A 24,231-nucleotide genomic window follows, 5' to 3' on the forward strand; every position below is an offset into this window, starting at 1 on the left:
TGACCTTTGCAATTTCTTTCACCTAGGAGTGTACTTTTAAAAGATATTTTAGTAAATATGTTCAGTTCATGTCTCTGCTAGTTATATTATATAGGTGGAGACTGCTTGCTTGTTCTCAGCTGCCCTGACCCAAAATAATCACACAGAAACTATATTAATTAAAACACTGCTTTGCCTATTAGCTGTTTTCTTGTTGACCTTTACTTATTAAATTAACCCATTCCTATTATTTTGTATTTTACCACGAGGCTCGTGGTTTACTGATAAGGCAGACCAGAGTGTCTGTCTCCTTCTGCAGCTACGTTTTGTCTCCTTGATTCTGCCTACTCAATCTATATATATCTCTGTTCAGATTTCCCTCCCAGCTTTGCTCTGCTAAAACTTTGGCTGAAACAACTTTATTCATTAACCAATGGTAATAAAACATATTCATAGGATAAGAGGGGATTATCTACATCAATGTTACAGGATAGTTCCACTTGAAAGATTTAATAAATCTGTATACAATATCAGTCAGCTCGTAAGTGAGGCACAGAACATTAACTCATGAAGGAACTTTTACCTTTTCTAAAGTAACTTTCATTATAGAAGAACATAACTGCCTGTTTATCATCTCTGAGAGTTAGCTATTCAGCTTCATTGTGAATAAATCTAGCAAGAAAGGCAATTCTCCAACTTTAATAACCATCCTTAAAACATTCTTCATGCATTTGGTCATTATTATGAAGTACTTGATTCATTTTCTTGTACTGCAAATTCTATTTTCAGTGTCTTCAAGTATTTTTTTATATTATCTGGTTTCCAGGTATTTCAGAATCCTGATCATTATCCCTCTCCTACAGCATTCTCAAATTGTGCTCTATGGAAGCTGATGCAATCCTGTGTAAAAACAAGTTTTTATTCTGTCAAGTATTTGGTACCTTTACAAAGTCAGATTGATATTTAATGCAAAGAGAAAAATATGCATTGATTATTGCTATTCAATGTGTAAGGGTAATGGGGAAAACTGCTTAGTGCTAAATAGGGGTTCACTTTGGAAAGGTGAAATATTTGGGGAAATGGAGGTGATACTTACATGACATTGTGAATATACTATATGTGGCTGAAGTGAATAGAGTAATTTATGCTATGTGGATTGCATCACAATGTGTTATCTAAAAAGAGTGTCATCTCTGTAGTCACAAACTACTACCAAATAGTTTAGAGTGGCGTCTGAGTCAGCATTTCTCTCATCTTTGTTCTAGCACTGTTTGGTTTGTTAATCTCAATTTTCTGTTTCTCTTTTAAAATCTTTGAGTTTCAACTCCAACACATTTAGTAGCCGAAAAGCAGTGAACACTGAGCTGTCTAATTTAAGGGGGCTAACTCTGCTCCTGGAACTGGGCTAACTTTAGGATGTTTCCCAGTATGGGCAGGACAGTATGTACAACAGATATGAGGTAATAACTGTCTGGACACATTCCAAAGAGCAAGGAAATACACTCTGTGAGGTGGGAGTGAAGTGAGGTTCAGAGTGGCTTGAGTGAATGTGATATAAAGGTCTTAAGATAGGCTTGGGTTACATTCAAAATAGGTTATAAATGCATTACAGTGCTTTAAGCCAGGTTAATGATAAGACCGTAGTGATTGATGAAACAAGACATCATTCTCGAGAATGAACAGCTTGATGGTGTCATTTCTTTATTTAATCCAACAATTATTTATTGATCTCTTTTGCTGGGTTCTTACTATACACAAATGAGTAATACATGATTCCTGCTGTTGAGATGCTAAATGTAGTGGACACAATAAAAACTGAAACACATAAAACTGTTATATTTCTATTAGGTATCTAATATAATTGTGGCAATAGAAGAGAAATGGTTCTGAGAACAAAAATAAATGCTTTATCTAGTGAGGTACTTCAAAGAGAAAAAAATGTGGATGTTAGAGAAAAGTAATTGTTTAATACAGAAAAAGGTTGACTAAAGATATCCCAGATAAAGGAGAGATAAAAAGCTAAGCTCTATATAATATTACTCATATCCTCACTCATAACAAGAATAGCTCCAATGGACTCCTCTCATCAAGCTAAGATATGAGTAGTCATCTTCCTGTTGGACTGCATGACTTTTATCACGTAGGTTTGACATCACGCTCCATCTTTTCAATTGTCATGCAATCGTATGCCTTTGAATTGTGGATCATCATCAATATTTAGATATCTTAGTCTTTCTCCATTTAGAACATGAACAAAAATTCATTTTTAACTTAGTCTTCCAATAGTTTTTATGAGAATTTCTGATTTTTCTACAAACAAGCTATCTCTAAATACTTCTTTTTCAAAATATCAAAGACTTACCTAGTATTTCCAATATTTTAGTGATGCAACATCTTGCTGTCACTGTTTTTTTTGATCATTTCTTTTGTGGGTACTAATTACCAAGGAATAGGAAAGCACTATCAGCCATTATTAAAGAAGGCATAGACCTAGATAACTGGAATATATTCAATGTTAAGACTGAAGAAATTTAATAATACTTCCAAATTTAGCACCACATTATTATATAGGCTAAAATAGGTGCTTGTCTTATAATAAACCAATTTATACATTCATCACATGAGAAAAACATTTTTTGGGTAGCAACACTACAGAATAAAACTTTCAGAGAACCAAAACAATGTTTCTATACTCTGGTAATAATTTAGAATCCCTAGATGGTCACCAATGTCTCTGGAAATATGAAAGAAAGATATAATAGAAATCACTTAAGACATAACTCAGAGTTAACTTTTTAAATATAAAGACATTATCCTTAAGCTCCTGTCTTAGTTATGGTTACTATTGCTATCATGAAGCACCATGACCAAAAGCAAGTTGAGAAGGAAAAGGCTTATTTGGCTTCCACTTCCATAGACCATCACTAAAGGACAGGAAGTCAAAAAGAGTGGAGCCTGGAGGTAGGAGCTGATGCAAAAGCTATGAAGGATTATTGCTTACTGATTTGTTTTCCATGGATCACTCAGTCTGCTCTCTTACAGAATTCAGGATCACAAGCCCAGAGATGGTCCCACCTACAATGGGCTTGGTCCTCCACCATCAATCACTAATTAAGAAAATGGTTGTATAAGAGATTTGCTTTGTGACCAAGTATCTGATCAGTTTTAGAGAAGCTTCCATGAGGTGCTGAGAAGAAATTATATTCTTTTGTGTTTGGGAAGAATGTTAAGTCCATTTGAGTCATGTGTAGAAGGAGCTGCGGGCTGCGTTCCTGCCACCCAGCTTCCAGCTGCCTTGCTAGCTTATGCCCTGAAATAACAACACACAAATTGTATTAATTTCAACACTGCCTGGCCCATTAGCTCTAGCATCGTACTGGCTAACTCTCACATCTTGATTAACCCATTTCTAATAATCTGTGTGGCACCATGTGGTAGTGGCTTACCAGCAAAGATTCTGGTGTAGTCCATCTTGGGCTGGAGCTTCATGGCATCTGCCCTGGAGAGGAGAGGCATGGTGTCTGACCTCACTTCCTTCTACCCAGCATCCTGTTCTGTTTACTCCACCTATCTAAGGGCTGGCCTATCAAATGGGCCAAGACAGTTTCTTTAATAACCAATGAAAGCAACAGATATATGACCTTCCCACATCAGTCATGACATCTGTTAGTTCTCTTATTTTTCTGTTAAGTTTCTGTCTGGCAGCCCTGCCCATTGGAAAGAATGGGGTGTTGAAGTCTCCCACTATTAGTGTATGGGGTTTGATGTGTGATTTAAGCTTTAGTAATGTTTCTTTTACAAATGTGGTTACCCTTGTATTTGGGGCATAAATGTTCAGAAGTGAGACTTCATCTGGATAAATATTTTCCTTTGATGAATATGAAATATCCCTCTCCATCTCTTTTGACTTATTTCAGTTAGAAGTCTATTTTATTAGGTATTAGGATATCTACACCATCTTGTTTTTAGGTCCATTTGATTAGAAAATATTTTCCCAACCCTTTACTCTGAGGCAATGTCCGTCTTTGAAATTTAGGTGTTGTTCTTGTATGCAACAGAACAGATTCTAATTTTTATCCATTCTGTTAGTTTGTGTCTTTTTTAATAGGCAAATTGAGTTTATTATTCATATTAAGGGATGTTAATGACCAGTTATTGCTAATTACTGTTATTTTTTGGTTTCAATGGTGATGTTGGTAGTGTTTTTCAACTTTGGGATTTGCTGGTGACAGATTATCTATATCCTGTGTGTTTGTGGGCACAGCTAACTTCCTTGTATTAGAATTTGCCTTCTTGTATTTCTGTAGGGTTGTATTTGTGGATAGGTATTGTTTAAATTTTGTTCTGTTATAGACATGTCCTTCTTTAGCTTGGAAATTTTTTATATGATTTTCTTGAATATATTTTCTGTGACTTTGAGATGGTATTCTCCTTCTTCTACCCCTATTATTCTTAGGTTTGGTCTTTTGGTGTCCCAGATTTCCTGGATGTTTTGTGTTAAGACTTTGTTAGATTAGCATTTTCATTGACCATTCAATCTAATTTCTCTATTGTATCTTAAATGCCTGATATTCTCTCTTCTATTTCTTGCATTCTGTTGGTTATGTTTGCATCTGTCGTTCCTGTTCATTAACCCAGATTTTCCATTTTTAGGTTTCCCTCCATTTGTGTTTTCTTTATTGCCTCTATTTCAGTTTTCAAGTCTTGAACTGTTTCCTTCCCCTGTTTGAATGTTTTTTTCTTAGCTTTCTTTAAAGGGATTTATTGATTTCCTCCAATTTTTTTTGTTTTTTTCCTCCATTTCTTTAACGGAACTTTTCATTTCCTCTTTAATGGCCTCTATCATAAAGTTATTGTTATTATTGCTATTATTATTATTATTTTGGTTTTTTTAAGACAGTGTTTCTCTGTAGCTTTGGAGCTTGTCCTGGAACTAGCTCTTGTGGACCAGGCTAGCCTCAAACTCACAGAGTTCTGCCTGCCTCTGCCTCCTGAGTGTTGGGATTAAAGGCATGCACCACCATCACCTGGCTCATAAAGTTATTTTGGGATGCTCAGGTTTTGCTGTTGTAGAACCACTAGATTCTGGCAGTGCTATATTGCTCTTTATGTTACTGAGTATATTCTTATTCTGTTATCTACCCTTTTGGGTTTGGTGTAAGTGTAGGTTCAGGTGTTGATTCTTCCTCTATTCAGTGCAGATGGTATCTATCTCAGGGCCCCACTGCTGACTGGCTGCTGTGGCTCTTCTTTCAGTATAGGTGGAGCCTGTACCTCTGGGGACCTCTGATGGCTTGGGGCTTGTTTGGCCAAGGGAATGGGTAGCAGGGTGGTGAAGGGATTTTCCTGCAGGAGTCTTACCTGCTGAACAGCTGCTGGGTTTGAATTGGGTCTGGGAGGAGCAACTGATGTTCCCAGGGCTCTAGGGCCTAGAGACCATGGCTGTCCATCTAGGAAACCAGTTACTCACCTCTTCCTCTAATTGGTGCAGCTAGAGTCTGTGCCTTGGGAGCCTCTGATGCCTCCGGGTTGGTTGGCAGGAGAATGAGGTAGTAGTCGAGTGGTCTGCCTGTAGGAGTCTTACCTGCTGACCAGTTTCTGGGGATGCAATGGGTAGAGTAGGGGAACAGGATGTGCCCTGGAGTCTAGGGCCTAGAGACTGGGGCTGTCCATCCAGAAGGCCAATAACTCACCTCTTCCTCCCATAGGTGTAGGTGGAGCCTGTCCATCAGCATTTTTTTATTTAAGGAAGCTGAGGTCAGAAAAGGGTACAAGGAATATGTAATCATCATTTTGATCACCAAGCCATCTTTGCAAGACAGGTACATCAGCCAGCAATATTCAGGCTGTTATTGTTTTGTTCCCTGACCTTAAAGAGTCCCATGCCCAACTATTAAAAGTGTGTCTTTTTATACTTTAAATTGTTCCCCAAGATTTTCTGCCTCAAAGCCATTAACAAAAATATCTTAACCTAACCTTAAGTCATTATTTAAAGCATTGTTTTAGCTATGATAAACATCTCCCAACATTCAGATTTAAAGAACTTGAGCTCACGTACCTTGCAGGACACAATTGTTTTCCTTAATTATTAATCTAAGCCACAGTCTGTATTGCTTCCTAAAAAAAAAACTCATAAGTCTTAGCTGTGTGCCGCTTCCTTGTTCTTATCTTCTATCCTCTGCTCTATCAGGGCTGGGAGCAACAGCATATTCAGTCTTTAGCTATATAAATTTTCCCACTAAACCAACCTGTATCATAATCTCTTATTATATTTATCAAAATCCCTTAATCATTAAAATTTTACATAAACTAACAATATTATTGTATAAAATAAAATAATTACTTCAGTTAAACAGTACAGCTTAAGAGGAAATCATCTTCATAATAATACATAAGTAAAAAAATAGGCACAGTTGAATGGGATATTTCCAAAAGATAATCATACTACATGAGAGGCAGTGGGGATCTTGCCATACCCAATCATACTATGCCAGATTTCAGAGAAAAATGGTAGCGGCAAGCATGTAAAGGTATAGCAGTAGCAAGGAACATTCTGGATCGAAAGCCTCAGGGCCTTGCCTATTGAAGATTTGCTTTCTGGTGGGCCAGTCTCCCAAAGCTCAATTGCCACCTGCTCTTCCCCTGACATGGCCACCTGCACTGAATTGTATTACAGGTTGTGGTGAGCATATGTCTTTTGAAGATAACCTCGGTGAAGAACTGTCTTCAGGCTTCTCTTCTCTGATTTAAGTGCATAGGGGTGCATGTTAGTAGGAAAGAGCTGGATCTAATATAATCTAATATAAAGCAAGGTATAGTGGCTCAAAATATCTCAGCTCTGTCTGATGAGTTTGTTTCAAATCCCTTTGCCTTAGAACTAGTCTATGCCTGTATATTGTTGTGAGAGGCTGCTAGTTAGTTCCCGGCTGCTTAGTCCCCAAATAATCACACAGAAACCACATTATTTGCAATGCTGTTTGACCAAAAGCTTAATCATATTTCTGACTAACTCTTATACCCTAAACTAACCCATCTCCATTAATCTGTGGATTCCTTCTTATATGAATTGTCTTTATTCCTCAATCAATATTTATATGCAGCATGAGGTGGGAATTCATTTGGGGGGTCCTAGCATATTATTTTATTTTTGAGATTGTATTTTAATTACAACATTTCTCCTTCCCTTCCCCCCCCCAGACCCTTCCAAATACTCCTCCCTCTTTTTAATATGCTTTTTAAATCACCCATTTATAATGTCTATACTTTTGACATGTTAGGTTTCCATATATGTCTGGAACAGTTTTGGAGTTCACCATTCTATTTTACTAGTTGTGATGTTTACCATCCTTTCACTTGAATGGTAATTTTTTTAATCTAATTAAAAATTGTGTGTTTTTGAAAAAAGAATGTACATAGCATGACTGACTTTTTCACATACAACCCTGTAGTTGTTAAGACAATGAAGATGCAGAATAATTCTATCAACTGAAAAATGTCCTCTTGCTTCTTTGCTGCTATTTAGTCCACACCACATTATCTCCTAGAAGCTGGCAATCCTAAATAGTGTAACAATAGAATCATACAAAAAGTCTTTTCTTTCTCTCTTCTTTGAATTTGTGTTATGCATTTGAAATTCACCTATGTTCTGGAATCTACCAGCAATTATTTATTGATTGGTACTCCAGAGAATGTGTATATTATACTTTATTCATGTGCCAATTGAAGGGCATTGGGATCATTTATACTTTTTGGTTATTTTGAATAAGAAAAAAGTAAATATTCATGTACTGTTTATTTGTAACATAATTTTCACTCATTTGGGGGTAAATATATAAGAGTAGCATTTCTCATTAATATGACAAAGTGGTGTTTCATTTTATAAAACATTTTTAAAATGGTTTTCAAGATAAATATACAGTTTTTAATTCTTACTAGTAGTGTATGGGAAGGTTTGTTTATCCACAGCCTTGCAAATAGTTGGCACTATATATAATCTCTACCCCAAACTATATATCATGAAGTTTCATTGCTTATCTTCCAGTTGTTTCAAAATTATGCCATATTCAGGTTAAAATTGATGTATGTAGCTTACTTATATTTTGGAGGGAACAAAATGATTTACTTCAATGTTTAGTTACTTCCTCAAAGGAAGTCATGGAAGGAACTCCGGGGAGGGCAAGTACTGAAGCAGAAGCCATGGAGTAACACTGCCCACTGGCTTGCTCTTCATGACTTGCTCAACCTGATTGTATACTACTCAGGACTATATGCCCAATGGGTGGCACCACCTTCAGTGAACTGGACACACTCATATAGTTATTAATCAAGAAAATACCCTACAGGCTTAACCATAGGCCTATGTAGTGGGGCACTATTCTCAGTTAAGGTTCCGCTTCCCAAATGACTGTACCTTGTGTCAAGTTGACAAAACACTAGCCAGAACAATGCACATAATTTGAAACAAAAATGAGTCTTGATGATGATGATGATGAGATTTGGGGATATGGCTTAGTGAATAAAATACTTGCCATACAAGAATGAAGACCTGAATTCAAATCCATGTCAAAATCTAAGTGTGACAATTGAAATCCCCATGCTATGGAGGTGGACATATTAGGACTCACTGTCTAGTCAGCCTAGCAAAATCAGTGAGCCTAGGCCTGTGAAGAGACTGTTTATTTATTTAGCTTGCATATTTTACACACTTAATTTCTCTCTAGGCATTTTGTTTTATTAACTCTCTGAATAGATTAGAAAATTTTGGACTAGGTTATTTGGTTTTCTTATTTAGCTTTGATACTAATTTGTATTTATATTCTTGATATAAGTCTTTTTCACATGAATTTATTTCATATTTTGACTTATTTACTTAAAGAAGAGGTTTTCAGTTTTGATAAAATCTATCTTAATAATTGATTTTTCTGTATTTCTGGTTTTGTTTAACTCAAATGCATGAAACTTACAACTATGGGGCCCACAATATGACTCAGTGGGTTAAAAAAAATTGTCACTAAGCAGACAATCTGATTTTGTTCTCTGAGACTTTATAAGTCATACTGCGGCCTCAAAACAAACATCACAGCATTCATGTGTGTGTGCATACACACACATACATTCATGAACATGTGTACACAGGTGCATATAAATAAATAAAAATATAATAAAATATTTTTAAAATGTTCAGCTATGTTTCCTTCAACAAGTTTTATTGACTGTACTATATTTTTCCATTGGGGTCTATTTTGTATTTCCATTTAGTTGTCATATAAATTGTGAAAACCAGATTATACTTCCTGTTTTGGCCTATGTCTATATAGCAAAATTTATTACAAAGATTATGTAGTTTATTTTGCAGTGTCATCATGGGTAAAAAAAATCAATTAGTCAACCAGTCTACTCAACTTTCCACTCTATAACCAATTTCAAACTCTTTTTATTGATATACTTTTATGGCTCACCTTGAAATTTATATTTTATATTGGAGTTTTCCAAATTAAGAACACATTTAGAAAATTCATTTGGCATTTTTGTCCTATCTTTTTTCTGTATACATTTTGGAATCAATTTGTAAATTTCTACCAAAGAATTAAAAACAACACAAACAAAGCACTATACAAATCAACTTAGATTTTATTGGGGATTCTGTTGTTTTGTTTATGGAATATTGAGTATACCTTGTATGAAGTCTGAACAACAATGAGTAGTGAAATCCTTTCCTGATCATATGTCTAGATGTTGGCATGTGTATAATCTATTTGAAGTCTTCATAAAACATAAGTTCACGCAAATATCTTTATTCCCTATCATTTTTCCCCAGGACCTTTAATTAATCTCTGATTCTTACTGGTATCCATAGTCCAGGCTGCTGCCAACAATGTTTATATCTTTGCTTTTGATGAATGAGTACAAGACATCTGCCCCAGTAACTAGGAGTTTTCCAAATTAGGTGAAACAAAGGCGATTGCCAATATTTAGGAATCCACTGTCCTGGCTGTATCACTCAACCAAATCATTTGAGAATAAGATTTGAATAGCTCTTTGTGTTACTACCAACCTATACCCAGAGGACAAAGATGAGAAGTGCGGCTGCTCTGGGGGTTAAGGACAGTGAGCTTTCTCTCTGCAGCAGGCAGTGTTCTTTGCCTCATCTGACCTTGATTGCTGTAAGCATTACAGTATATACTTGAGACCTGTAAAAGTTAATTTTGACAGGTTTGAATTTTTCTTTTGTGGTGAACTGGAGACTTGAAATTTCCTATTTTTCCAGTTTGGGGCATACCACTCCTGTATTTTTCCTCATGTTCGTACATCTCATTATCTATGAATCTTTGGTCACTCTGGACACAGTTTTAAGTTTGTTTCACTGTTCCTGAAATAATTTCCCATGAGCCCAAAGAACTTGTAGAAGTATAGACTTTCTATTTTAGCTTTATCTTTTATTAGTTCATTGATAATTTTATATAATTTTTTTAATGGTACTTTATTTTTATAATAGTTTTTAATACAGTATATTTTGATTATATTCTTTCCCCTGCTACAACTCCTCAAAGATCTTACTCATTTCTCTACCCACCCAATTTTAATCTTATTCATTGTCCTGACTAGTTTTATGTCAACTTGACACAAACTAAAGTCATTTGAGAGGAGGGAACTTCAATTGAGAAAATGCTTCAATGAGATCAGGCTGTAGGCAAGCCTGTAGAGCATTTTCTTAATTAGTGATTGATGGGGGAATACCCAGCCGATTATGAGTTGGACAATCCCTGGGCTGGTGGTCTTGTGTTCTATAGTAAAACAGCTATGGGAAGCAAGCCAGTAGGCTGAGAAATCTATTAAGAGCAAGCCAATAAGCAGTACTCCTCCATGGTCTCTGCATTAGCTCCTGTCTCCAGGATACTTCCCTGCTGGAGTTCCTTTTCTGACTTCCTTCAACAATGAGCAATGCTCAGAAGCATAAACAAAAAACAAAACCAACCAACCAACCAAAAAAAAAAACCTTTATTCCCCAAGTCTCTTTGGTCATAGTGTTTCATCACAGTAATAAAATCACTGATTGTGACAAAAATTGGTACCAGAACTGTGTGGTATTTCCTGGATGGTAACGAACCAGAGACTGGATAGCTCAGAGACAAAGAGTAGAACTATACATTACTGGCAAAAAGAGGAAGAAGAAGAAGGAGAAGGAAAAGAATGAGGAAAAGAATCAATGGGTATAGTGCTATACTCATACATCAGTACCTGTCCAGTTGCCATCAGAGAGGCTTCCTTTGGCTTCCATGGGAGTGGATACGGAAACTAACAGCCAGATATTCTATGAAGACAGTCTAAATTTGAGGTCTCCTCCTTCTTTCCTCCTCTATCTGCTTGGAATTCCTGCCTTGTTCTATTATGCTAAGCCCCTGGCCAAACAGATTCATTCATTAAACAATAAAAGAAACACATATACAGAAGGGCATCCCACATCATAGCAAAGAAGGATGGGTAATGTGGAAGCTGATGGTACAAGAGTCACTGTTTTTGTTTTGTTTGTTTGGTTGTTGTTGAACCAGTGAAAAATTGAGAGTGGCTGAACGGTGGCTTCAACAGTTAATTCTGAGGTTTCATCAAGACCAAGACAACTGAAAAATTGGAGAAAGAGTTCATAAATTCTTTTTATTCATTTAATACAAGGTTTCACATTGTAGTTCAGACTATTCTTAAAGATATGGTGTTTCTGCTGGGATTAGATATGTGTACTGCTAATGTTAACTTTATTTTATTCTATATTATCTTTGTGAGTGTCAAGATGCTCCTTTATTCTAGTAGAACAATAGTATAGTTCCTAAATTAAGGTATTATATACTGTAGTCCTTTAAATGTGCTATATCTCCTGGGTTTTATGTTATGAATATATACATCATTCCAATTTTTCACTTAAAGTCAACAGAAAGGTAATTGGCTGTTAGAGCTTTACTGAACACTAGATACAAGACACTAGATGGAGTGGCATAGACAAGAAAAGATAGACTTTAAGCCTGCAAAATGTCAACAGTGTGGTGTGAACAGAGACAGCCTGTTCAGGGGGGTATGAGTTAGTTTGAGAGTTTACAGTAGAGTTCAGTGGTGCTGCTATACTCTTTTCTAATCTCTGTTTGTCTTAGCTACCCTTTTATCTGAGTTGAATGCACTGGGAGTAGGGCATGAATGAATACTTACAGTGTCTATCTGCCTACAGACATTGTCAAAGAGAAATGGAAAGGACATTGACTTGACAATAGAATGCCACTTTCCAATTTTGTAAGAGCTTGTCTCAAAGTCACTGCAGCCTCTTGCATAAGTCCACGTGGCTACTAGACTTAGCTAGTTATTTCCAGGTACTTCATTGATTCATCAAGGTGAAAAATGCATGCAAAAAGGAGCACTTGTTCCTCAAAATTTCTAATAATCTGAAACTAAACAGCAAAGTTGGCTTGGCTAATGCCCTATTTTTCTTTGCTTACTGACAAGACTAGTAGTACAAGAAGTACAAGAAGAAGAGTCCATCAGGATCAATAATGGGATAAACAAGAGTTGTTTGCTTCTGTTCATAATTCTTTTCATCATCATCACTTGTATAATGAAGTTGTGACATAGATCACAAAACATATTTCAGAGGATCAATAAGACTTGAACTACGGCAAAGTGAATGGAATAAAGTGAAGGGACTCAGAATCCCCTCAAAAGAGGAGTTTAAAGAAGTTGGGACAAAGTATGAAAAAGAACAAAGGTAGATTTCAGTCTAGAATGCTCACATTCTTTGTACCTCTGCAGATCTTTAAATGTCAAAAGAAGTAGGAAACTCATTTTTTCTTGTGTGTCTAAAGAACAGAATCAAGTGTTTGCACATGCTGGTGGATTGGGGGAGAACTGGCAAGCCTGTAGAAACTGTTTCTGGCATAATTCAAGGGTTTCAAGAAGAAAATGAAAGGTTTTTTGGGCTTGTGCTTGAAGTTAAACTACAAAATAAAGGTTATTATGAACAACGTATTCATCATAAACACAGTAATCATTTGTTAATTAGCTAATCTTCGTTCTTTCATGTAAGTACTAAGAAGAAATAGTGCAGGATTTGGTTTACTGTATTCTCTACCAATTAGAGTGCCAATGAACATTAATGAATGTGTGTGTGTGTGTGTGTGTGTGTGTGTGTTTGTGTGTGTGTGTGTTCACGCACATACACAGATTTATCTATGTTTTGGTCACTTCAGGCCATTCAATCACTTCCAATACTGCAATAAATTTGCAAAAGGAAAAAAAATCAATTACCTTTTGTTTCAGAGTTATATTGGAAAAAAATTAAGTTCCCAGAACAAATGAAAATGAGCCAAAAGCATCTGGAAGTCATCTGAAAAGCCTCTCTTGTCTTTTATTAATGAACATTTTGCATTTATATCTATTGAAAAGATCACAAAAGGGACTACATTCTGTGGTCTTTGGCCATCATCAATTTTAGTGCAATTAACTATTCATTATATTCATTCAAATGAAATTGTAAAATCTTTACTATTTTTCCTTCACACGATTTGCTGGCATTCCAGGTGGATACTGTCCTCTCAATCTGGAGCCATAGATTTCAGACTTTTGTGTGATTCTGGCTATCCGGTCTGATGAGTGTGGCCCCTGTTGTCTAACTTCTGAAATAACATAAGCTGCAGCAAAATAATATGCAGTGAACACTGAGTCTGTCTACCAGTGGTTTACATACAATCTCTTTAAAGTCTTAGAGCCATACTGAGTTAGATGCTAGCATTCCAATTTTCTAGATGTTGAAGTAGGTACATAGGCATTCAGTAAGAAATATCCTACCAAAAGAACTAATAGGACCTAAGTTCCAACTCAGCTAGTCACTGTATTGCCCATCTACAGGTTCTGTGTACTTTCAGATACCATCCTCCAAGGATGCTAGATTTCTTAGCCAGAAAACGAGACAAACTGTTGAAGCATGGTGGCCCCTAGAGAAAATATCATTGTGTTTACCTGTGCTTGGCTGTATAAGGCTAAAGGCCTAAGGATGATAGCATAAATTCAAATTATTCTCTTCACTTGCACTTACATGATGTAAGCAAATATCCTGGCTCCATAGCCCACTGCATGAGAAAATTCTGGCTTCTCTGTTCAAAACACTATAATCTCTCTGTTGATCGCACAGAAATATTGTCCTTGCTTCCCTACTTTCTCCCACTTTTGTTCTTGTTATCCTCCATTCTTGAATTCTCTATGTAGTATTATTTTCTCTTTTCATTCATAGAACCCCAAGCCTTTCAATGCAACCCAGATTCTGTCAGAACCACAATGATTCCATAGTCCCTTAGACTTAGAGTACCTTCCTGTCACTTCACATTTATGCTGTTATTGGGAACTGGGTTGGTTTGGGGAGCAGTAGAAGTAGGGGATACTAATTGGAAACTTTATTGGTCATTTCATATTAATTATCCAGGCCTACCATAAAGTCAGTTTTGGAGAGTTTTCTATTTCTTTTTCATATATGATGGTTCCTTTGTTGGAACTCTGCATGACTATTACAGTTTCACAGTTATATTCTTGCAAAGATTTTTTCAGTTTCTGTAAATGGCCTGCCCAATGTTGGATTCAAATGTAACTGTACTATATTATGTTATTTGATCTATTTTGTTTAATATAGTTAGGTCTAAGGAATTAGAGATTATTGTGCTATATTATGGATGTATACTTATTTGGTTCACCAGCCGATGAATTTCTCAGGTCATACTTTCAGGAATCCTATCATTGGTTCTTTTTTTTTTTATTGAGAAAAAGAAAAAAAAAGTTTCCGCCTCCTCCCAGCCTCCCATTTCCCTCCCACTCCTCCCACCATTCTCCCCCTCCCCCCACTCCTCTTCCCCTCCCTCTCCAGTCCAGACAGCAGTCAGGGTTCCCTGCCCTGTGAAAAGTCCAAGATCCTCCCCCCTCCGTCCATGTCTAGGAAGGTGAACATCCAAACTGGCTAGGCTCCCACAAAGCCAGAACATGAAGTAGGATCAAAACCCCGTGCCATTGTCCTTGGCTTCTCATCAGCCCTCATTGTTCACCATGTTCAGAGAGTCCGGTTTTATCCCATGCTTTTTCAGTCACGGTCCAGCTGGCCTTGGTGAGCTCCCAATAGATCAGCCCCACTGTCTCAGTGGGTGGGTGCACCCCTCGTGGTCCTGACTTCCTTGCTCATCTTCTCCCTCCTTCTGCTCCTCATTGGGACCTTGGGAGCTCAGTCCGGTGCTCCAGTGTGGGTCTTTGTCTCTTTCTCCATCCATCACCAGATGAAGGTTCTATGGTGATATGCAAGATATTCGTCAGTATTGCTATAGGATAGGGTCATTTCAGGTTCCCTCTCCTCAGCTGCCCAAGGAACTAACTGGGGACATTGCCTTGTGCTCCTGGGAGCCACTCTAGGTTCAAGTCTGTTGCCAACCCTAAGGTGGCTCCCTTAACTAAGATTTGTGCTTCCCTGCTCCCCTATCTAACCTTCCTTTATCCCAATCATCCTTTTTCCCCAAGTTCCCCCCATCCCCCCCTTCTCACTTTTCTCTCCCCATCTCCCCTTACCCTCATCCCACCCCACCCCCAAGATCCCAATTTTTTGCCTGGCAATTTTGTCTACTTCCCATAGCCAAGAATATAACTATATGTTTTTCTTTGGGTTCACCTTCTTATTTAGCTTCTTTAGGATCACCAATTATAGACTCTGTGACATTTATTTATGGCTAGAAACCAATTATGAGTGAGTACATCCCATGTTCATCTTTTTGGGTCTGGGTTACCTCACTCAGGATAGTGTTTTCTATTTCCATCCATTTGCATGCAAAATTCGAGAAGTCATTGTTTTTTACTGCAGCATAGTACTCTAATGTGTATATATTCCACACTTTCTTCATCCATTCTTCCATTGAAGGACATCTAGGTTGTTTCCAGGTTCTGGCTATTACAAATAATGCTGCTATGAACATAGTTGAACAAATGCTTTTGTCATATGATAGGGCATCTCTTGGGTATATTCCCAAGAGTGGTATTGCTGGGTCAAGGGGTAGGTTGATGCCAAATTTCCTGAGTAACTGCCACACTGATTTCCAAAGTGGCTGCACAAGTTTGCATTCCCACCAGCAATGGATGAGTGTGCCCCTTCCTCCACAACCTCTCCAGCAAAGGCTATCATTGGTGTTTTTGATTTTAGCCATTCTGACAGGTGTAAGATATCTCAAAGTTGTTTTGATTTGCATTACCCTCATTGCTAAGGAGGTTGAGCATGACCTTAAGTGTCTTTTGGCCATTTGAACTTCTTCTGTTGGGAATTCTCTGTTCAGTTCAGTGCCCCATTTTTAATTGGGTTTATTAGCATTTTAAAGTCTAGTTTCTTGAGTTCTCTATATATTTTGTAGATCAGACCTTTGTCTGTTGTGGAGTTGGTGAAGATCTTCTCCCAGTCAGTAGGTTGCCTTTTTGTCTTAGTGACAGTGTCCTTTGCTTTACAGAAGCTTCTCAGTTTTAGTAGGTCCCATTTATTCAATGTTGCCCTTAATGTCTGTGCTGCTGGAGTTATACATATGAAGCGATCTCCTGTGCCCATCTGTTGTAGGGTACTTCCCACTTTCTCTTCTATCAGATTCAGTGTGTTCGGACTGATATTGAGGTCTTTGATCCATTTGGACTTGAGTTTTATGCATGGTGATAGATATGGGTCTATTTTCATTCTTCTACAAGTTGACATCCAGTTGTGCCAGCACCATTTGTTGAAGATGCTTTCTTTTTTCCATTGCATACTTTTAGCTCCTTTATTGAAAATGAGGTGTTCATAGGTTTGTGGGTTAAAATCCGGGTCTTCTATATGATTCCATTTGTCGACTTCTCTGTTTTTATGCCAGTACCACACTGTTTTCATTTCTGTAGCTCTGTAATAGAGTTTGAAGTCAGGGATGGTACTGCCTCCAGACATTCCTTTATTGTACAAGATTGTTTTGGCTATCCTGGGTTTTTTTGTTTTTTCATATAAAGTTGATTATTGTCCTTTTAAGATCTGTGAAGAATTTTGATGGGACCTTGATGGGGATTGCATTGAATCTATAAATTGCCTTTGGTAGAATTGCCGTTTTTACTATGTTGATCCTCCCAATCCAAGAGCAAGGGAGGTCTTTCGATTTTCTGGTATCCTCTTCAATTTCTTTCTTCAATGCCTTAAAGTTCTTGTCAAATAGATCTTTCACTTCCTTGGTTAGAGTTACCCCAAGATATTTTATGCTGTTTGTGGCTATCGTGAAAGGTGAAGAATTTGGAGTTGATTAAGTAGACTTTCAATGGGAATAGTGATTCTATAAAAGTATTTCCAGCCAGTTCTCTAATTCCTTCTATTATGTAAGTATACAAAAGGTATTATCTCTGTAGTATAGACTCTCACTAGATATCAAATAAATATACTAGAACTTTGATGTTGGACTTCTTAGCCTTCAGAATAATGAGTCATATACTTGAACAGTTTATAAATGACCTGGTTCATGATACTTTTCTGTGGCTGCATAGACAATTGTATTATTACTAACTTGTCAAATATGTGATGAGATTTATCCATTAATATGAAAAAATATTCAGTAAATGTCCCCTATTCTATACAATGAGGATACAGGTATAAGACATCAATTGTAGTCAGCCAGACATGGTATCACATTAATCTCAGCACTTGAGAGGCAGAGGCAGGTGGATCTCTGTGTTTGAGGCTATCCTTGTTTATAGAGGTAGTTCCAGAATAGCTAGTACTGCACAGAGAAACTCTGTCTCAAAAATAATAATAAAACAAATAGCCCAAAGCACATTATGGGGTGGTGGTGGCAAACTCCTTTAATTTTAGCACTCAGGAGGCAGAGGCAGGTGGATCTCTGTGAATTGAGGCCAGCCTGGCCTGCAGAGCGAGTTCCAGGACAGTCAGGTCTATGCAGAGAATATGTGTTTCAAACAAACAAACAAACACAAAGAAAATAAATGAATTATGAATTAAAAAAATGACATATGGGTGATTGTAGCATGAATTCTAATTGGTCTTAATAATAACCTGGAGTCGGCTATCAGGGGCGAAAGACGAAAGATCCAAGAAGCAAAAGAACTAGAAAATTCTTACCTCTCTACCAATACTCAGACGGGACAAGGAAGATCCTGTCCCTATGAATACTCAGACTGAATGCTTTCTCTATGAAACCTCAGACTGCATCTGTGCTCCTGTCTCCCGCTGTCTTATATTCCTCTCTCTTCCTCTCTCTGCCCAGCCATATCACTCCTGTCTCCACCTCCCTAGTGCTGGGATTAAAGATATAGGATCCCAAGTGCTGGGATTACCTTTGTGTTGATCTTGTGTAGCCCAGGGTAACCTTGAACTCACAGAGCTCCATCTACCTCTGTCTCCCGAGTGCTAGGATTAAAGGTATGTGCTACCATTGCCTGGCCTCTGTAGCTAACTAGTGATTTGACTCTGTACTCTGATCTCCAGGCAAGCTTTACTTTTTACAACACAAACAAAATATCACTATAATTGGTGCCCACTAGCAGGTCTGGATTTAGATGGGAATGCAGACAAGGAACCAGATATTATAATCAGGGAAAACTGATGTATATATATTATGTGACATCAGCTAACTCCAAACAAATGTTTCTCTGTTATTAACAAAGTCCATTGTGGATAGACTTTGATGGCTGGTCAGTTGTCCTCCTTGGGCTCAACATCCCAGACTGTTCATCCCAGTCTTTTGGCAGCAGCGCATCAATATGTATTGTCTCTATGCTCACCATGGCACTCAGACTGAATGCTTTCTCTATGAAACCTCAGACTGCATCTGTGCTCCTGTCTCCCGCTGTCTTATATTCCTCTCTCTTCCCCTCTCTGCCCAATATTAGATATTATTTGCTCCAACAACTTACTATTTCTGGGACCATTTACTATGCCCCTCCCTGCTTCAGTTTTTCAGGAAGTGGGGATCCGACTATCCTATAGAAGAGCATAAGGTTTTGCTAGTTTAAGCTACCATGGGTAAGTGTAAGCCTTTGTTAGAAGTCAGCAGGTATAAATATCAGGTGTCTTTAACAGCTTCCTCTAAGTTTTGATGTTTGGAATTCCACTGTAATTTTCAGCATTATCTAAAAGGATTCTTGTATTCTGTGAAGGAAGAGCATATGTGAAGTAGGGTTTTATTTTTGAGGGTAGGGTTTATGACAATGTTAGATGTTCCTTCTCAGAAATACCAATCTGGGTACAGTTCAGAGTACATCTGCATTGCACTTTTTTACCTAAGGAAGCACTGGTTCATGTGCTGTTCATGACACTTTTTTTCCTACTTTATTTCACTCAGATGCAGTGACTGAAGTGAAGACAGATATCTACGTGACCAGTTTTGGCCCTGTGTCAGACACTGACATGGTAAGTATATTTCCTGAAATAGGAAAAGAAAAAAAATAGTTCAACAAGTGAAAATAGTCATTTTCCATAGTAGAACGCTGATTTGTGTTCTAAGGAGATATCTTTTCTCATGAAATCCTTACTATCATATTTTTGGACACATTTACCTTTTCCGTACCCCCTTCACCTGTTTCCATAAACTGTGCATAGCCACACCTGTCTCTTCTACTCCACATCTTTAAAATTTGGCTTAGTTCTGTATCTGCAGTTATCTTCCCCTGCACACTTTTCTTGCACTTTACCTATTTGTTCATTTGAAGAGAGCAGTATAGTAATTACTACTGTTGCTCAAATAGCCAGTAATGCGATCCTGGAAGGCTGTTCCTTGTGATTGGTCTCCATTAACTGAGGTCATGGATGGACCAAATATTTCAGTGCTTGTATCTAAATCACTTTTAAATGCTGGTCCTTTTATAGATGTGGGAAGGTGGAGGAGATACAAGTACTAGCAATAGGGCAGAGGCAGCATAACAGTGGTACTGACGAGCTACCCACAAAGATTGCCTCTCCTCCTCTAATGAATGTCTACATACCAGATATTGGGTTATATTTTTTCATATAGAGAAAAAAGAAGCCATTGTTTTATACTGAGAATAAATTTTTGAGTTGATTTTTGAGACTGCATACTTTTTTATATCTCTGGCTGGACCAGAACTCATCCTGTAGATCAGGCTGACCTTGAACTCATGATAATTCTCAATTTTCTGCTTCATGAATGTTGAATGACAGTTAAGCACTATTACAACAGACAAGTAATGAAAATCTTAATATTTCATAAAATATGTTTAAATCAATGTTCTTTATGCACTATTTTGATATCTTTTGTTTTGCTTCTGGGCGGGGGGGACCAGCCTCCAGCAACAGAGGGTTCAAAGAAAAATCCACAGAGTTTTTATCTGAGGGTATAAGGTAAAAGACACTCACACACTCTCTTGATGACTTTCTTTTTAATTCTTCTTCTGTATTCTATATTCTATATTTCTTATTTTCCTGGTGATTTCCTTCTCTCATTCTTGATTTTTTCCTTCTAACTCTATCTTTATTCTTTCCCTTAGAGCTTATATATACCAGCAAATCTTTCAGGTAATAGAAAAATTACAATGAAGTTACATCTATTTTTTAAGTCAATGATTATAATAAATCCAGGTAAAACATGTTTTTCATCTTCCTTACATGATTAAAACAAAGTGATCTCAAGGACACACATTTACATCTAAGCAACTTGTTATAGATTAACAGAATGTGAGCAAGCAGGCTATTTTTCTCAGTCATTTCTTTTGCTGGCAGGCTGCATACTGCATTTACAAAGAAAGAATCAATCACTTTATTATTTATCATGAAAGGGAATCTTAAAGGATTCTCAAACCTAGACGTTTATATATGAAAAGCAATCAGCTTTATTTTAAATCTTTAGGGTGCATACCTACTCATAAATAGTTTTTTGTATCAGAAGATTGAGGGCAGAAATAGGTACAAGGAATTAATCATCGTTTTTGATCACTGACCAATACTAGCAAGGAAAGTATGTCATCTACTAAAAATTGGGCTGCTTTATGTTTTTGGCCCTATGTGTCTCGTGAACTTTCAATTGTTTTCAAGGGTTTTTCATATTAAAGCTATTATCAAAACATCTAATTTAAGTTGAAGTTATTTTAAGGCTCTGTTTCATCTATGATGCCATCTAAAACCTGTGAACACATCCCCCATTCAATTGCGGATCCTCAATAGAAACTCATGTGTTCTAGCTGTGTGACACTTCCTTGTTTTATTTTTTATCCTCTGCAGCCTCTGCTTCATCAGAGACAGGGGCAACATTTTATCCTACCTTTGCCTATGATAATTTCCCCACTAAACTAACCTCTTTCATAATCCCTTACTATATTTGTTAAAAAACTTCAATCATCAAAATCTTATTTAAACTAACACTATTATTGTACAAAATCATTATTTCAGTTAAATAGTCCAGCTTAGGAGGAAATCATCTTCATAATAATCCACAGGTAAAACTTCCCAGTAGAATGGGATATTTCTATGACATAAACACACTATATCACAGACAGTGGGTCTCCTCACACCCTTTCATACTACACCAGATACCAGAGAAAGATGGCAGCAGCAAACATGGAAAGGAACAGGAGAAGCAAAATACATTCTGAAGTCTGTGGTCTTGGAGCCTTGCCTATCCCCAGTCAACTGCTATCTGCTGCTCCTCTGATATGACCATTGACATTTATGTATGTCTGTTCTTAGTTGGTCATGGCCAGCTTTTTATGTGGGTGCTAAGGATCTGAACTCATGTCTCCCTGCTTTACACCAAACACTCACTACTAAACTTTCTATCTCTCAGCCTCAAGAAAAATTAACATTAAAGAGAAAATATAACACATTCTTTTCTCTTAGCACACCACACACACACACACACACACACACCACATTTTCTCAGTGCCACTCTTTCATTATCACCTGTAAATACATTCAGAAAAATGTACACATAACACCAAACACACATAGATGCACATAGTTGAAGCTCTGTCTTAAAAATAGTCTAATACATGACACATGCAAACAGGTACTCGAACCCAGAGATACCAATGAAGCATACACATAGTCTCTTCACCTGGCTTCCCCACCAGTATGTATGCAGGGGCTCTGGAGACATCTCTGAGAATCTAGATTTTTGTCTCTTTCTCTTTTCAAAGTTTGATTATTTCACTTGTTTGTTTATATTTCTTCCATGGAGTTAAGTTAAAGCATTAGAATGCGTGAATCTTTCCTGGTCAGGAGGAAATACTGGGTCAAATGCATTTCATGTCCTTTGAGCAGTACTCCCATTCTTTCTTAAGACTGTAGTTCATCTGAGTGAGAAACACATTGCTCTTGCTTTTAAAAGGTTTCCTCTCAGTGTTCTTGGGAGTGTGCAACAGCTGATCCCACACAGTCAGACTTTGATGATGAGTTGCAACAAAAGCATGTCTGACAATAGAGTACATGAAAGTCGTGAAATTTAATTTGGAGTACAATAAATGAGTTGGAAAGTGGATATAATAGGGATTTTATAGACATCATAATTGAACAGGTCATGATAACTCTGCAATAAGTGGAGTGAAATAATGCACATCCCTTCAATAATAATATCAACACTATGAGTCAACAAGAGACCTTGTCGCAATTTGAGTGAAATGAGACGCTGTGCCTTTCCGGAACTCTCTACGTTTAGGAGTTTTTAGGCCATTTTCTTGATTAGATATAAAGAAAGGTGGTAGAGAAGTGGCAGTAACAGACAGGATGGTTAAAAAAAGATTTAGTGAAAATGTACTTTCAGACTGAGATGTCCATCCCTTAATAATGAAAACTATATCTTTGCATATGGAAAAATTCCCTTTGCTATTGCAAGATCTTTTGTTTAAAGTTGCTGTTGTTGGTGGTTTGTGTAATGTTTTCTTTCTTAATTTTTATACATTTTAATAAAATATAGTTTCATCACTGTTACCTTTTCTTTCCTTTCCTTACCCCTCCCAATCCCTTCCAGCGCCTTCCATGCACTCCCCCTAAATTGGTAGCCTCTCATTCCCCAATTATTATTGTTAACATCATTTGAATTGCAATGTATATCATGGAGGTTGAGGGATTGTTAAGTAGGAAAGTTTAGATGTCAGTTCTACGTATTATCCTATCCTGAATGATATTTTGACTGCTGAAACGTAGCAAGTGCCAGCTGTAAATCTTCAACTGAGAAACTTCCTAGGAAGTACAATAGGCTGCCAAGTAATGATGCAAGTAAAATAATACAGTATTACGCAATCACAAGTATTATTTTATAGTCATAGAACTGATCACCTAGCTTAAAGGGAAAGAGTACCAAAAGTGACTGAAAATCCATAATGAACATTATAGTCATAACTCTTGATAATATATTCAGGTAACATATTCTGTTGTGACAAATATTAAGGAAATTATGCAAAGTTATCAAAAATTTAAATATCACACAGAAAAAAAGCATCCATTATAAAAGAAATAATAGTTCAGGGAAGGATGACTTTACTGTTATTGGTAAACTTGAAATCTGTTCCTTTCTAGCATTAGAAAAAGATTATGTCCACTTGAGATCTTTTTTTTACTACAGACCTGGGTACACAGAGGATTGGCCTATTTTGAATGCTTTTTAGGAAGTCAATTTCCTGTCATCTCATTGTCTAGTAGTATTTCCAGATGCAATCACAAAATGGGTCTCTATTCACGAGTTTCTTCATAGGAGTTTATGATCAGCTATCTACTGGGATTTGTGGAACATGGTTATCCAGGCCACATGCAAATGCTTGGAAGAACATTTTAAGAGCCATGTACCACTGAAATAGTGCTATGGATTAGCTTTTCTACATGGAGAATGACAGAGAGAAAGGAAAGGGAGAAGGTGCTCAAAATTGGAAAAATGACAAGATCTTTACTAATTCATGTCATGTATGTTGAACCCCATATTCTCCTAAATAAGAACTAACCTTGAAAGATTTTTCTGGTCCTTGCTTTGATGTGGCATGTTTGGAGAGTTGAAGCCCCATGTAGAAAAGTATTAAGTGTCTTTCCCAGGAGGTAAACTTAGGCTTATTCCCTAGATTTGATTGAAATGCCTCCCAAAACAACAGAATTCATTTGGCAATCTAGAGGCAATCATCCTCAGAGAATATGCAAGGGCTTGGTGAGGAAGTAATTGATTGTATTGCTAGATTGTTTTTGGCCAAAGATTGTGGGATACTAAAGAAGCAAACAGTTACTATCTGATTTTTCTCCAGAGT

General features: G+C 37.1%; 1 protein-coding gene across 1 annotated transcript in view; it reads left to right on the top strand.

Annotated features, from left to right (window-relative positions):
- Positions 1-24,231, top strand: part of LOC121440443 (gamma-aminobutyric acid receptor subunit alpha-3-like) — a 160,482-nt gene that overhangs the window by 45,575 nt on the left and 90,676 nt on the right. Inside the window, exon 4 of the mRNA XM_041641194.1 lies at positions 19,335-19,402. Within this exon, the coding sequence (XP_041497128.1) occupies positions 19,335-19,402 (68 nt within the window). The remainder of the gene's footprint in view (positions 1-19,334; positions 19,403-24,231) is intronic.

The sequence above is a fragment of the Microtus oregoni genome, unplaced genomic scaffold, assembly GCF_018167655.1.
Source record: "Microtus oregoni isolate MIOR12 unplaced genomic scaffold, Mior012 000067F_ref0000223, whole genome shotgun sequence".
NCBI lineage: Eukaryota > Metazoa > Chordata > Mammalia > Rodentia > Cricetidae > Microtus > Microtus oregoni.